A 17,743-nucleotide genomic window follows, 5' to 3' on the forward strand; every position below is an offset into this window, starting at 1 on the left:
CATTCATAGTATAAAAAAGTGCATTCGTTGGTTTTAAAACAAAGGACATATACAAACAGGCGCGTCGTTAGACTTTTTAAGGAGAGGAGGGAGGCTAATATATTTTTAAATATATATCTATAAAAATTTCTCAATAATTTTTTTTAAATTACAATATAATTATAATTAATACTAGCTAATAACCCGTCAAGAATGACGGGGTTGAGGGGTAATTAGTTAGTTTGTGTTTATGGTACTAAATATACTTTATTAATATATTTTATGAAAATATCAAAATTTAGGAGAAAAAGAGGTAAATTTATGAATCACATCTCATAAGATATTCTTAATTTCTGATTCATCTATCATCGAAGAAGGGAAAAGTATGATGACCCGTCTTTCTTGATGGGCTAAATAAAAATATAATGTTCCCGTCAGTCGGCATTGCTGAGCCCGTCAAAAATGACGGGGAATGAGAATTTTATCATACTTTTATGATAGTTTTTACCTGTTATTTGAAAATAATATCCAATTTTTATTCTTTATAACCCCCTCCTCCTTTCAAGCCAGGTCCAATCCATTAAAACTAAGTGTAAATGCTATGTTTTGAGGCAAAATATATTTAAAGCTTTTACTTGATACCCATATATATTATTTGTTAAAATATTACTTATCATCTATGCCTAATATTTAATATTAAAAAAATTCCCAAGCAAGGTCCAAGGCCATAATAATTTTGAAAAAGCCCACCCAAAGATCATAAAGTTGAGAACTGGAATAAAATATTTAAAAAATCCGAATAAATTTAAAAATATATTCAAAATCAGATTTTATGGGCCTTGATTTTATCAAGCCGAGCTCAGGCTTGCAAAAAAAATTTGTTTCAAGTCAATGTCTGATCCATAGTTAATAATAAAAAATTCCCAAGCGTCTAAACTGATAATAATTTTGAAAAATTTTTCCCAAGCCCAGCTCAATATAATTCATAAAAATATTTTCCAAGCCCAGCCCAAACCATTATAATTTTAAAAAAATTTTCTCAAACCTGGCCAACTGATAATAATTTTGAAAGTTTTTTTCCAAGTCTGGAGCTAAGTAAATCTCCAAAAACCATATCTATTTTTTATTCTTTTTAATCCCGCTCAATCCTACTTCAGACCAAGGTCAACCCATTAAGTCTAAGAGTGAATACTATTTTTTGAGTAATAATTTATTTAAATTAGCTTTTACCTGAGACCCATATAAATATTCTGTGTTAAATATTAAGCCTAATATTTATTATTAAAAAAATTCCCAAGCCAGTTCATGCACATAATAATGTTGGGAAAATTTTCTCAAGCCAGCCAAAGACCATAATAATTTTGGTTGAGAACTGAAATAAAATATATAAAAGTTATAATTCATTTAAAAATACAATCACATGGACCTTGATTTTTGATCAGCTGCAAAATAAAATTTTCAGGCCAATGTCAAGCCCATATTTAAAATTAAAAAATTTTCAAGCATCTCTATTTTAAATTTTACCCAATATGATTTCTATCACAAATTTAAATTTTATTCTAAATATAAAATTAAATTTAAGACATTGTTATTAAATTACAATAGAAATAAATGGCAAAATTTAAAGTTGTATGGGACTTGGTTTTTTTGATCAGGCCTGGCTATGTCTGCAAAAAAAAATTTCAGGCCTATGTCCAGCCGGTTAATGATAGATCAAGTCAATGTATAAGGATTTTCTAAATACCAATACCAACCTAATTTGCTAAATACAGACCAAAATTTATTAAAATTTAATACGACCCTTATTATTTAACATATTAGAATGGAATCACGTGGTCCGGAATCCTTTATATCATTCCCCAAAGGAAGGAACGATCAAATTGGGTTAAGGAAAAAAACATGGTCTTTGCTGGGATTCGAACCCAAAACCATCGGGCGAGGTTCTTACCGATAAGGTCCAGACGCTTTTCAAAATTCACGATATTTTGAATATATATTATAAATAAATTTAATAGTACCTATTCAAATAAAAAATAAACAAAATACAAATTTGATAAAACACTTAAGGCAATACCTATCATTAACCTGTCTAGCCCAAACTGAAAACAATAAACGCCCTTAAAACGAATAAAAAATAGACATGGTTTTTAGAGATTTACCTATCTCCTGGCTTGGGAAAAAATTTTCAAAATTATTATGTGAAAAAAATATGGTATACGGCAAAATTTTAAAAATATCAGCTAATTAATTCAATTCAATATGGTAAAAACGGGAAAATTTTAAAAATAGCTATTAATTAATATATATAATTAATATTTTAAATTTAATTATAATTCAAGTTGGAGAATGCTTAAAATGAACACGTTTGAAAAAGAGGTTTGTGGTTCGATACAGGTAGATAGCCAAAAGTTAACATTACACTATATAGTCTCCTTAAATTTTAATAAGAAGATACGAAAACGATCGTGTTTTGATTATGGAGATTATATATATTAGATAAACTTCATTAAAATTTTGGATCATGTACTATTTATATTGGAGCAATATGGCAGGGTGGATATTAAAAATAACTATATAGAATATTTAAAAGTTGATATAAAAACGTATATGCGATAGGGTTGGCAATATCGAGTTTTTTTAAAGTTATTTAATTTTGAACGAGCTTTTTACCAGGATCTTATTCTGTCGTGTAAATGTATATGTGAAGAGTGTTGTGAATATTAAACAATTCTGCCGTAAATTTTTGGTTTTTTTTTAATTTATAGCTATTCCACCTTTTTTTATCACATAGTGCCTTTTTAAAACATAATAATGTTCATTTACAAAACTAATTATGTTCAGAGTAGTCACTTTGATATTGCTAAATGACACCATGTATTTGCAAAAAAGCATGTGATTAAAAAAGTCTATAAAAATTAAAATAATTTAAGAGAAGTTCCTTCAAAGGTTTAAGGCAAAATCCACAGAGTAAGAAATCTTTCACAATAAAAAATGGGCTTTATAAATGATCTAAAATTTCCTAAAACCCTAGGACACCTCATTCATATTCTAGTTTGCTTCTCATAACAATATTATTATCCATTATTTAGTATTATTATGCGATTTTAAGAATTTATTAAAAAAAAAAATTATAACCCTATTTAATATAAAAATTTTAACTATTTTATTATAAATTTATTTATAAGTTTTAAATTTCAATAGATAATATTGTAAAAGTTAATATTGAGAGATGGTTTTCAACACTCAAATATATTAACATCACCGCACAAATACAAACAATAACTTTTTAGATAATGTCTTAATTTATATTGTAAGACATTTTAAAGCTGAAAAGGATTGTTAATACGAACAAGATATGATAGGAATCGTTGTTATCTTTAGGCATATATATATTATGTTTTGCCGAAGGCCAATTTTTTTAAAAAAATCTATCTAAATAAAATATATTTTAACAAATGGGTGTTAATTTTTATTTTTCAAAATTGGGTGCTATAGTAGCACTATAAGGATTTAATGTGTGTAAAATATTTGTGAAGGGGGTGGGGATAAAATAATAAAACTGAAAAGTAAATAAATTTTGTAAAAAATTATTTAATATGAAAATATTAAATTACTTCGCCAGAGAATACTATCCGTTTCAAAGTCTTTTCTTCATTATCCTCTAAAGTCGCCTTAATCAAAATAAAACATGTACTTATATTTAATTGAAAAAGGTTGAGTTAAATCTTTTAAAGTGTTGTTTGGCCATCGAAATGAGTGACAAAAATTCATTCAATAATCATGTTAAAAAAAATTGAATATCCTGACTAGTTTGGTTAAAATACTTGATTTAGCCAATTTTAGATTTTATCCAAAATAAAATAACGCAAGCCTCGAGATTTCGTTAATTAGAAAAAACCTTCCGCCATCTGTGAGTAAAATTTTCAGGCTTGGGTAAAATATTTTGGCTAAAATATTGGCATCGTTTTTTAAAAATCGAACCGTTCAACATTAATCTTGAATAAATTTATTCCTTAAATAAATAAGAATAATCTTATCGATATTATAAAATTTATAATAGTTCTAAAATAATTTCCTTCCTTTTTAACGAATTATAAAACATCGACTATTATATCATATCAATTAATCATTACTAATAAAATATATTTTAAATCATAATAAATATATAGAAAAGTAATTTTTGAAATTCGATGTTTCACTTGGAACAAAAAATAAATCAAACTTTTTCTGGTATAGCATAATCAATTTCGGACATCCACTCGTTAAATATGTCGAGATCAAAGAGCCACAAACAAGACAAATGCCATTTCTTATTTGTTTGATTTTGATCTATTGGCTCGATATCGATTTCAATATCGTAGAGCCATTGATCATAACTAGATATCATATATAAAAATTAATGTTGGGGTAATAAGGTATATAATCAATCAACTAATTGAATTATATTATTAGCAGAAAACTAAAGAAACAATTCCAAAAATGAGGGTAAAATATATATAAATAGATTTTTTTTCAACAACTCACTCCATTATTGGTATTTGATTGATTATATATAAATATTAAATAGAAAATAAATAAGGAAAAACCTTTCTGGACTGCGCATCCAATGTACGAGTATATCCTTTTTCTTCTTTGACAAAATTCTCAACTTCATATCATCTTAAGGTTAAAGACATTATAAAATATATTCATTTATAATTGAACCAAGTTCACAACTTTCAATATATATTTTTTTTAAATATACAAAGCTTTCAGTTTTACTAAAAAGTGTGCACAAGCCAACCATTAGCCAGTTTCCTGTTTTTGGAGTGCCATGAAGAATAGGCTGACTGACAATTAATTGCATAATTCTGTGGGATTTTGGGAAACTTTATAAGAATTCCAAAAATATGACAATTTTTATAGAAAATTGGCTCCTATTTAATATTTAGCAAAACCTATTTTAATAAGATATTAATTAATAGGGTCATTCCATGTCAAATCAATTACTTTACAACCCGACCATCTCAGATTTTGCTAAATTTTGGTATGTAAGTTAATGAAGTGTCTTAATTGAAGAATCCAAAATATTAGCCCCTTACTCTACTAGAACCGGAGATATAGGGTCTCAAAGTGGTTTAAAATAGGGATAACTTTAATATTCGATGCACTATATATATATGTATCTATCATAGCTCATTAGCCGTAAGTAAACTCTTCCACGTAATTTAAATAAAATTAATTTTTAATTTATAAAATTTTTTTAAATTGCGGTCAAAAATTTGTTATTAATTTTTTTTTCCATATTTGATATTTTGTAAAGAGTACCAATAACTGTTCATATAAAAAATTTTCAGAGTGGTAAAAGATAGGTTAAGTAGGAAAAATGCTTAGATGGTTTTAATAATTTTAGATAGCTTTAAACTTAATTTTTGAAAATAAAAGTCAATCTACCTTTTTTTTATATACCATAATATAATATTTGTTAAATAAAATCGCATTTTGGCACAAAAATAAAATTTCCGCTAGATAGCGCAAGTATTAAATTAATTATCGATTTTTCGATTCATTTCCCGAATAAATTTATCGATTTTTAAAATTAATAAAATCCCTCTAATATTGTTACATATGTACTATATTAACTTTTCTTTTTATTATTACTTTGTATTTAAAGAATCAATTTATATTACTTTTAAAATGTTAATATGAGTTTGCTGCTATGTTCTATAACCGTAATTGATTTACATTTTATAAAAAAAGATATATTTTTTATTATATATAAAGCTCATGAGAAGATTATTTTTTCATGGTAACAGATTTTATTTTTACTTAAGTGATAAAATAAAGAAATCTTCGCTTGATAAATTAAATCCTTATATTTAAATTGAGCTAAATCCCTATTACTAATATCCATTCTACAAAACAATTCCTCGCAATACAGACTACCAATATTTTATTCTTCTTTAAATATAAATAAACATTTATCAAAGAAGAGATTACAGTAAGTCGCTGGATGACAGAATTTGTCAAAATCAATATTGGTAATTATAGCGGTATTATTTTCCTGGTAAATTGGAATACCCTCTATTTTATATTTAATAAAGTTAAGCGGCATGCAACACTTCAAATGAATTTTTAAAATCCACCATAGAAGTAGAAAATGATACTCCAATTAATAACGATAACGCTCAACTCCCTATAGCTTTCTTCGAAAAAGTAATGTACTAAGCAAAAGCTTGCAAGAACAAAGGGTATAGAAAATTCTACAACCAGCGATGAAGATAAATAATAGCAACGATTTGATAATTCAAAATAGTTATGTATGCTCCAATTTGGAGGTAATGTCGTTAATAATATATACTTCTGTGTTTTAAATAAGAATTGATAATCCTCCGAATTGAAGCATACATAACTATTTTCCATATTTTGAATTATCAAATCGTTGCTATTATCTCCTGCTGGCGTTGCTATTATTTATCTCCATCGCTGGTTGAAGAATTGCAAGCTTTTGCTTAGGATATTATTTTTCTTTTAATTCCTTTTTTTTGGAGATTGTCCAATATCTAATAACGTTGAATTTAAGGATTCAAAACAAGATATAAGGAGTGTGTGTTATCGTTATTAATTGGAGTATCATTTTCTACTTCTATGGTGGATTTTAAGAATTCATTGGAAGTTGTAGCGGTATTGTTTCCCTGGTAAATTGGAATACCCCTATTCTTATATATATATTAAGCGGCATGCAACACAGATATAATCGCCAATATTGATTTTGGCAAATTCTGTCATCCTGCAACTTACTGTAATCTCTTCTTTGATAAATGTTTTTTCATATGAAAGATTTTTACATATCATGATATTCAAATTTGAATAATAAATTTATTGGAAAATATACGAAAAATCTATAATTAATTTAAATCATAATTAGCTATTATTTTATTTTTGTGCCAAAATGTGATTTTATTCAACAAATATTATATTATGGTATATAAATAAAAGTTAATAAAATTAAGCCCTAAGTTATTAGAAATATTAACGCTATCTAGCGGAATTTTTATTTTAAGCATTTTTCTTACTTAACTTTTATTTTTATTATTCTGAAAATTTTTATATGAACAGTTCTTGGTACTCTTTACAAAATATCTTTGAGAAAAAAATTTATACTAACATTTAAAAAAATTAAATTTGTGACAGCAATTTTAAAAAAATTTATAAATTAAAAATTAATTTTATTTAAAATACGTGGAAGAGTTTACTTAGGGCTATAAAATGAGCCATGATAGATAAATATACTACATTTAATATTAAAGTTATCCCAATTTTAAAAAATCATTTTTTTCGAAAAATGTATTTTGGATTCTTCGATTAAGACACTTCATTAACTTACATATACCAAATTTTAGCAAAATCTGAGATGGCAGGGTTGTAAAGTCATTGATTTGATATGGAATGACCCAATAGTAAGATTATGTTATGCAATCAGGAGGGGAAATAATATGGTTTTTTAAATCTTACGAACGTTTATTTCTATAAATACAAATATGATTACCAAAAATCGCATATTTCCCCAAAATAAGAAACAAGTAGGGAAACTTTATGCCTGAAAGAATTATTTTAAATTCGTTTTTTTAAATATCATAAGTACGATTATATGATGTTTGAATTTTTTTTTTTTAAATATCCGAAAAAATAGTTTTTTTTTAAAAAAAAATGAAAATATTCGTTCTTCGATTTATAAAAAATACAATATTATCTATATTTATACGAATAATGCATCATTATTCAGTGAAGGATCATACGCAGGAACTCGCTATGGGATAATTATACAAAATTTTTAAAATTATTCTAGAAGTTATTTAAGAGTAATTATTATGGCATGTATTATAAAACTTACATAGTAAAGAAAAAAATATGGTGTATAAAAAATGCGAAAAAAGTATAATTAAGAAGCATATTAAAATTTATAATGTAAAATTTAATTTTCTTTGGGATTGAGCTAATTTTTTAATGATTTCAACAGTGTTTGTATTACTTCTCAGTAGCGTTGTTACACGTCTCTATTTGAGACGATTAAAACGGCTAACTAAATATTTTATCCAGAAAAATATTACGCAAGCTTGAAGATTTTCCTTATATGGGACAAAGGTTTGGACATCTTAGGGAAATCTCAAGGTTCCCGTTCTAACTCGTTAAAACAAAAATCGCGAAAAATTGGGAATCTCATTGGGAGCAATGATAATATTTCCTCCAAAAAAACTCAATTTAAATACAAGTGTTTACTTCTCTATCTAATTTCAATTTTACTTTTAAAATTTTCTGGTAGATATATGCGAGATTCTCAATTTTAAGTGATACCTATCCCAGTCTCGAGGCTTAAACATTCTTTTTCTGACTAAATATTGAATTAACCATTTTAAATAGATTCAAATCTACTTCTCAAGTATGCTTTTAATCTTATTAGAGAAGAAAATGTTCTTTCATTGGTAGAAATACTAATGGGTAGTCTTAAATAATATTGTTTAGATGAACATGTTAATGCAACTAGTCAAATCACAGAATATACCGACATGTGTAAGATATAATATAACAAACATTTCTATTTAATATTTGTCAAAATTTTAGATACTATTGGCAGCAGAGGTTTATTTACTAATGAATCAGAAGAGCCAGATTGCAACAGTAAAAATTATTCACTATATTTCATTAAAAGCATTAGATTTAACAATTATTGAGCCTTTCATGTTCTTTTGCCACAAGTTGAATAACGTAGAAGTAAGATATAAAAATGATATTTATAAATTTATAATCAATTTTTAACTGTAGAGATGAACAGAGCTGTAGCATGATTTTGTGAATATTTTTTATAAAGAATATTCTGATTGCAACTGAATATTAACTGCATGAAGTGATTTTCTACATGGGAAACGAATCCCAAATATGCTTCTGCCATTTCATACTCTAAAAATTATTTTAAAATTTTAGGACAGCTTTTATGATCTTTATTTAAGAAGTATTTTTTTAAGGGTTTGTAAAATTTTAAAATTCTATCGATGGCAGGAATGACACACATAATAGGTATATATCGCAACAACTCACACCATTCCAAGTCAGACCACTTCACCAACTCTTTTAATTCATTAAATCTTTTAGTTGATGACTAAATTCGTTAAAACATTTTATCACAATTATTTAAACATCCACAGATAGTATATTTATTGCCTTCTTGCAAGAATTATGTAGTATATGGCATATACAGCCAATTGGTATTTCATTATTGTGCTGCCTCAATTCGGTAACTTTGATTTTTGCCAAAATTTACAGAGGCATTATCAGCGCAGAAAGCTGACATGCAAATCATTGATAACCCTGAATCAGCTATATATACCATTACCATTATGTGGCTAGCTACATTGTTGGATTTTTCACTATCCGAGGAGAAAATTTTAACAGTTTTATTGAAATGTTCTTATTCTTGTTGAAATATCGAAGGATCGATGGGAAATGTTTTAATATTTCCCTTATTAGATGCATCTGTTAGAATAACGTCAAGAATTGACCTCTAGGATTCAGGTACTAAAACAATTGTGATAGCCTTGCTCATTTTTGTTCTGCCACAAGTAAGGTTTGAACTTATATAGGAGTCGTTAAGTATCATGAGAAAAAGGTTCGACCCACATTGTGATGATATAGCTCTGTGAATGTTGAACTACATGATAGATGTATACGATTTCCGCAAATGTGGTTGCATCTGTAATATTTATTATTTGAGAATATTTTTGTATTGCAATCGATGTTGATATACTCCCCTGTACTGACTTATATGAATGAAATGATGTTGATTTATTATTGTATAAAAATAAAACAGGATAAAAAGTTTTCGAATAAATATTTAAAATTTTTTTAAAAATATAAAAATAATCAATTAATGTCTCTCAAAATTATTATTTATATATTTAAAATGTTAAAATACTATAAAAAAAATGCGGGAGAAATTAAAAAATTGTGGGAGATTTTTGCGGGAAATTTCCAATTGCGGTAGTTTTGCGGGAGAGATGTCTGCCTGTAAACTAAAAAATTGCGGGAGTCTCCCGCTGATGGGGGGAAATGGCAACCCTGTATATCATTGAAGAATTGTTGTAGTAATAAATAAAAAAAATTTAATTCGGATTTTTTTAAAATATATATTCATGTGAAAATATTTAAGATTTTATATAAATTTATGAAAACAAAAATATCTTAATGACTTAATTTTATATTATTTACTCTTTTAAACATTTTTTTTTCAATCCCTTATTTTGGCCTTTTAATTATATCCTTTTTGATAATTTATAACAGACAAATAAGAAAATGTTAAAAAATATAAGAAAAATAAGATATCTAACAACTTCACGCTTTTTCACGTTTTTTAAGCAAATTAAACGGTCAAAATTTTCAAATTGCGGGAGAAATTTGGTCAAATTTTTTAGAAGAAATATGAATAATGCGAAAAGATTCTTTTATAGATCTAAATAAAGTAGACCTAGAGAGGGCATTTTTTTAGAAAATATACGCCCCCTCATAGTTTTAATAAAAATATATTCTCTCCCGACAAATGAGCTAGTCATTATTAGAAATAATAATATAATTTAATAGTTTTAAAAAAAAGATTCCGAATCCCACATGATTCCGTATCATCCCAATACGACATATATATACCAATTCACTTTTATTTATAACATTCACAACATAACTAAATATAAATTAAAATAAGCAAATGAAAATTACCAACCTTAATGTATGTAAAACAGGTTTTAAAAAAATATATTATTACACTTGCTCTAAGGAGATCTAATAAAATCAACTGAGAGTCAAAAATGTATTCTAAAACTTTTTCTAATGCCATTAAATATCCTCAGGAACATCAGATCACCCATTACAGTTATCGCCTATTTTATTGGAATATAATTTTTTTTTAAATAATTACAACTATTATCTTTATTGTATGTTCAATTTTAATTAATCAAATATTTTCAATTTTTTATTAATTTATTTTGTTTAATATACTACAAATTATAAGAAATCTTCCCTCCCCCCCCTCCCTTTTCTCTTGTAACATAATAAATTATAATATATATAATATTATTTTTATGTATTATAAAAATTTGGATAAATAATTTTCAGTGACCTGCACATAGCATGGAGTGGATGTTTAAAATTTGATAATTTATAGGTCTGTGTCTATCACATATTTTTCACTGATCCGATATTTCCCGATATTGGTTCAAAACCGATCCGATATTTATATTGATTTTTTACCATCCTCCTTTGAACCAAATGTAATCAAAAAATCCATATTTTCTAGAATTATAAAATTGTAATATCCTTTATATAATAAAAGATGTGTCACAGAAAAATTGTCACGTTTTGTGAGGTGCAAGCCATGAGGTGGAATTGAACTCGAAACTAAATTTGATATGTAAATATTTGCCACAGCTGCCTACAGCTTGGTCATTACGAGTTCTTATAAGTTATGTATTTTTATCTATATATTTCCAGATTATTAATTAAATTCTAAAAATTTAAGATTAAACAATAGCAGAATATAACAGCCATTATTATTTTTATTTACAAATTTAAGATGGAACTAAATATTGGAAATAATCAGGTACATTTTAGTAACATGTCTTATATTCTTTTTAATTTTTTTAATTATAATATTTTATATAATATTTATTTACAAGGAAAATCAAGACCATGGTGTTATTGCTTCAACATCCTCAACAGTAATATTTTTTATTCTTTTTAATTTTATCATAATATTAATCAAACAGGGTAGTCTCAATAGTAATTCTTATACTCTTTTTAATTTTTATCTAAAGTAAATTTTATACTTTTAACATCCTTAACAGTAAATATCTTACTCTTTTTAATTTTTATCAACAGTAAATCTTATACTCTTAAATTTTCTGGGTAGCCTCAACAATAATTCTTATATACTTTTTTTTAATTTTTATCAACAATAAATCTTATAATGAGGGCTGTGCCGATATTAAATATCGGATCAGATCGGTACCAATATTTAGCGTTTTCCGGAAATATCGGATCAGGCCGATACCTGTAAAATCGATCCGATCTTTTTACTTTCCTTTTTTTGTTATTTTATTTTATGTTATGTATATTTATTTTACATTATTATAATATTTTCTAAATAATTTTTTTAAATTTTATTTCATTTTTAAAATAAATTTATAGTATTTTAAGTTTTTTTTTATAAAAATAGAAAGGAACACCCAAAGTTTTATTTATTTTAAATCTTTTTAAACGCCAATTTTTTTATTTATACTTTAAATAAAAGAATTTTTTTAAATATGGTATCTGAATTATGGAAATATTTTACAAAGATAATTTTGCAAAATGAGTTATCTGCGAAATCATCTGAGTCTGCCTTCAGTACGGCAAGAGATATAGACAGTCCATATCGTAGAAGTTTATTTCCAGAAAATCTGGAGGCTCTCATATTTATTAAAAAAATCTAATATATTATAATTTTATATATTAAATATTACAATTTTATAATTCATACCAACATAAAATGAATATATTATTAAATATATTTTTTTTATTATAGTCTTAATTGTAGAAATAAAAAAATTAAATTAAATTCATAATTCGATGTTTTGCATAAAAAATATTGATTTCTTAATTACATTTGGTTCAAACGGGGGGTGATTAAAAATCAGTATAAATATCGGATCGGTATCGGATCGGTTTTGAAGCAATATCGGATCGGATTCGGCGCAGCCCTACTTATAATCAAACTGGTTAGTCTTAACAGTAATTCTTATACTCTTTTTAATTTTTATAAACAATTAATCTTATACTCTTTTTAATTTTTATCTTTATAATTTATTTTATTTTTTTAGTCAGTAAATTAATGTTAATCAAAGTGGGTAGCCACAACAGTGAATCTGAGCCGATTTTTACTAATGCAATATTTTAGCCAGAAAAATATTGCCTAAGCTTTGAGATTTCTTTAATAGATATTCAAACCTTTTTGCCATTCTACGAGTAAAATCTTAATGCTTGCATAATATTTTTCTAGATAAAATATTGAGTTAGCCGTTTTTAAAAATCGGCTCAAAACTAGCCATTAAACAATACTAATTTATACTTTTTTAATTTTTATCTTAATATTAATCAAACTGATAACATAATTATAATCATATAAAAGACATCATCTTCATCATCCATAACAGTAAATTATATTTTATACATCCTTTTTTGCCTATAATTTCAGATGATTTATGACATTATTTTGGGCAAAGAAAAGACATCTTCATCATCAAATAAGTAGTGATATAATTTTGAAAATATTTGAAACAGGTAAAAAATTTAATATATATTATAAATTTTATTATATTATTTTCTCTTTTATATGGCTAAAATGCATGTTTACTGAAACCCAATATTCGTCAAGTCTTAAAGTAAAAATAAATATTATATTTTCTTATATTTCATATCTTTGTCTCTTTTTTCTATTTCTTCCATCTTATAGTCATTCTTTTTTTTTCATTGCTCCCCTAATATTCACCTCCCAGCTTCACATGGGGAATGATAAAAAAAATGGTGACTATTGGGAGCTCTGGTGCAAGTTTTTACAAAGTTAAATACTTTTCATTAATTCTCCAATAGTCAAGTGTATCCACAGAGGATATTATATCAATATCAACGTTATTAGAGTTATCTAAATGAACAGACATAAAATTAGCATTTTAAAATTGTGGGTTCTATACAAATTTTGGAAAATAATGAGATACCACCCAAACAAATGGGTCATTCATAACCCAAACAAGCCTAAATAAGATATCTTATTATACTGTCTAGATATAAAGATTATTTTAAATATTCCTTGATTTCTTTGTAAGGCAGGTCATCTATATTACTAACAATTTCAATTATTTTGTTTGTTAGTGGTTTCTCTTTGATTTTTAATTTAAATAAATAAAATTTAGGGGGCTTTGGACATTTCCATTGTTATTTATTTTTTAAAAAAAATTCCAATTTTTATAAAAATAAATAAATAAATTTTTTTAAATATTAAAAAAGTAAAAAATTTAGATTGGATCAATTTTTTTACAGGTATTAGCCCTATGCAATATTTTTGAAAACACTAAATATTGGTGCCAAGCCGATTCAATATTCAACATTGACTTTATAAATGACAATTCAAAAGGATTGTAAATATAAGTGAGAATGTTAAATGATTCATCACCATTTTAATGGCCATTTTTGATATTTTAAAATTTAGCTTGGCCTGCGGCTTATTTATTACTAGTACCACTCCAAATTTTGTAAAAAAAAAACATTAATGGCCAGCATCAATTGGATTCTGGTATTTATTATAGTATAAGATGCAGGATTTCCATTTTGCCTTATTTAAAATTATTTGATCATGTGAATGTTTTTGATCATATGTAATACTAATATTTAACAAATTTGTGAATGTCACTATTTTTTTTAATATTTAAAAAATGAATATAAGCATCAGCCAATATTGTTAAATTGGGCAGTCCAATATTCAAAAATTTTAGATTAAAAATTATTTATCATACAATATTAAATTTTATTCATATGAAAAAACAAATTTTAAAATGGAATATCCTGTATATTTATTTTATTGGGTAAATTATGGTTTGTTATTAGCAAAAAAATTGAATAAGTTAATATTTCTATTTAACTTTATTCATTTTAACCAAATATGAATATATGAATGAGTTTAATTTTTTAAACTGGCAAATTTTATCAAATATTATAGGGATCCAAACCGAACCTGAACCGAACTGTTAAACCACTAAAAACCTGTATTTTTTATCGAACCTAAACCTCTAAAAAATTTCTAACCGAACCGCTAAAATGCCTCTGAACCGGTTCAAGTCTCATAATTTTATGCTTATAAAATAATGTGTAAGTTATTACTAGTAGTATATTGCAAATATTTTAATTATAATCAAATTGTTTTAAAAATTATTATCAATCACATTTGATTGATAAACGTCAGTCATAATTTTTGTAAACTTTAGTGTATTGCTTTTTGCAATATTTTAAGCTTATAAATTGTAATGAAAAAAATTAAATCTAATATATAAATACATATATTATAAATGACACATCAAATCTGATATCATACTGGCAATGCCAGCTACCCAAGTTAGTGTGGAAGGATGTTTTTCAACAATTAAATTTATATTATCTCCTTATAGATGTAATTTGAGTGAGACGAATTTTGAAAATATATTAATTGTGCAGCTTAATAAAAAAAATTTAAGTAATTGTTCATATTTAAATTAATCATTGATATCTTTATTTGTTATATTTATAAATTAAATATTATTTTATAATGTGCAATTAATAAAAATGATGGTTTTTAATTTAATTATAAAATAAAAAAAAAAATTTTCTGATACATAATCCTAATGTAGGTTTGAATACAAATGTGTTCAAACCAGTTTTTAGAGGTTCGAACCAAACCGATATTTTTATTTTTTGCGAACCAAACCTGAACCTTAAACCATTATTTTTATACGAACCTGAACCGAACCGATATTTGTTTCAATTTGGATCCCTGAAATATTACCAAGTCTTGAAACTATGATAATGTTTTGTTTTGGAGATGGATCATTAAGAAAATATTTTCTCAAATTGGGTCAGGGTAGAAACTTTTAATTTAATTGCTTTTAAAAAAATCATAAAACCTTCTTTAGAATTTGATAATCCAATATTCTTTAAAGGTTTATCATCATCCTCATCATCAACAATCATAGAAGTGTCTGGACATTTGTTTCCAATATTACTTGTCAACTCTTTTATTGTTAGTTTAATAATTGGATCACAATATACAATATGAGTTGCCTCTTCCATTGATTCAACCAAAATTCCTTTATGCTTTTGAACTATTTCAATAGCTTGAATTCTAATATTATTTGGATTATTGATGCTTGAAGTTGGTCTATTGTTTGAGACTAAGTATATTTTTGGTCTAGTTATGGCATTCGATGCTAATAAAGTTTGTTCAATATTTATAAATAATTCTAAGTTAGATTCCAATCTTGATGGAGAAGAGAAATCTAGTTTTCGCCTAATTAAAATAATGAAAAATAAAACTTTTAAAGATTTCAAAAAATTTCTATTTAAAATTATTGTTTATTACAAGTGTTGATTTAAATTATTAAAAAATTGATGCCTATATATAATCAAAGTATATTACCATCCTTGATCTGATTTAAATTTATAAACTATAGCTAATATCTGGCATAACACACCCCCAGGTTTAAAATCTAAAAAAGATTTTGCCTATTAATCAAACTATTATAATGTGTTTCCATTTTAATTACTGGTATCCTTGTTATAGGAGGATTTTCTGCTTTAATACTTAAATATTCATCTTGAAATTGAATTAAATTTAAAGTTAATAAAGCCAATGATTTGGCAGTCGGTTGTTCTTGTACAGAATACTAAAATCAATAAGAATAAAAATAAATATGATATAATTCTTCTTACATTTCTGTAATGTTTCTCAAACCATTTTTTGATATTATCTAATTGACACAAAGTTTCGGCAGATTCAAAAAACTTCATAAAAGCCCCATTTTTGTTCTTTTGTTCTGCAGACATATTAAAAAATTTATAACAATAAAAATTTAATCTGATACTTACATTTTTGACAGACGTATGACAGTAACGTAAAATTTCATTACTTATATTTTTAAAAAAAACATCATTCATAAAATCAAAAAATAATAAATTGTAATCTCAAATTATTGTCAAGATATCATCATTGACCCATATTATAAGCCATAGTTCGAAAGAGTATAGTAACATACATTATATTACACAAAAACACCTTGTAAAATTTTATTGCAGAATTAAAAGCTGGCCCAGTATAAAAACTTTATCAGCTCTGAAAACACACGGTGCCTAATATCAGCGGCGTCGCTAACCTTTACTATCTCAGGCTCAATTTAAAAAAAATTATGGGGGGGGGCAAAGACCCCCCATATCCCCTAATTTGTGGGCATTCGGCCCGCTTTTGTTTAGCATTCGGCCGGGTTTTATATTAATATAATATACTTTTTTTAAATTTGCTAACTCTGAACAATTATTTTTAATTTCATATTTTGTCATTTATTATTATGCATATAAACTATCATATAAATAATTAAAACCAGTGGAGTCGCTAGGGGATGGAGGCGCGCAGGAGCTCGAGCCCCCTGAAAAATTTGAATAGCCTCTGAAGCAAAAAAATTTTTTTAGTGGCTCCTTAATATCCCCTTGAACTAAAAATAGTGTTTTAATTGCTCCCTGAACAATTTCTTTTATAATTCTATTAAGTAATATATAGATTTAATATTATTATTTAAAAATTAATAAGACTGTCTTTTTATTAAATGAATAATATTTTAATTATTAGATTAGATTAATATATATAAATTATATTTTCACTATGACAGCTTGCGATCAAATTCTGTGTTAAAAATATATCAATATCACTCACTAAATATTAATTTAGCATTAACAGTTGAATCTTAATTGACTTTTATTATTTAAATTATTATATAACCCAATCATTGATATAACCCTAATTAAATTCATATAATCATTTATTAATTGAAAATTAACAAATTTAATTGTAATTAGCCAAGTTTAGCATCATTAATCACCTAATCATTGATTTTAAAATTTAATTATCATGTCTCTTTCTAAAATTATTTTCAAGGTCCTATCCAAATAAGTATAAGAATTTATTTAT

At 25.5% G+C, this 17,743-nt stretch overlaps 1 protein-coding gene across 2 annotated transcripts in view; it reads right to left on the minus strand.

Annotated features, from left to right (window-relative positions):
- LOC135923587 (SWI/SNF complex subunit SMARCC2-like) overlaps nucleotides 1–16,622 on the minus strand; it is a 29,868-nt gene extending 13,246 nt beyond the window's left edge. The window contains exons 1-7 of one of the 2 annotated variants that reach the window (XM_065458420.1): nucleotides 16,495–16,622; nucleotides 16,329–16,448; nucleotides 16,202–16,287; nucleotides 15,690–16,072; nucleotides 4,566–4,638; nucleotides 4,202–4,355; nucleotides 3,594–3,650 (exon numbers count right to left, since the gene is read on the minus strand). In XM_065458420.1, the coding sequence (XP_065314492.1) occupies nucleotides 3,594–3,650; nucleotides 4,202–4,355; nucleotides 4,566–4,638; nucleotides 15,690–16,072; nucleotides 16,202–16,287; nucleotides 16,329–16,448; nucleotides 16,495–16,608 (987 nt within the window). In that variant the 5' untranslated portion in view covers nucleotides 16,609–16,622. Of the gene's footprint in view, nucleotides 1–3,593; nucleotides 3,651–4,201; nucleotides 4,356–4,565; nucleotides 4,639–4,740; nucleotides 4,798–15,689; nucleotides 16,073–16,201; nucleotides 16,288–16,328; nucleotides 16,449–16,494 lie in introns of those variants that run through there. The other variant, XM_065458421.1, reaches the window with a different exon arrangement.
- Between the last annotated feature and the right edge of the window lie 1,121 nt (nucleotides 16,623–17,743).

This window comes from Gordionus sp. m RMFG-2023, chromosome 2 (assembly GCF_954871325.1).
Source record: "Gordionus sp. m RMFG-2023 chromosome 2, tfGorSpeb1-WG-v2, whole genome shotgun sequence".
In the NCBI taxonomy this organism is placed as follows: Eukaryota; Metazoa; Nematomorpha; class Gordioida; order Chordodea; family Parachordodidae; genus Gordionus; species Gordionus sp. m RMFG-2023.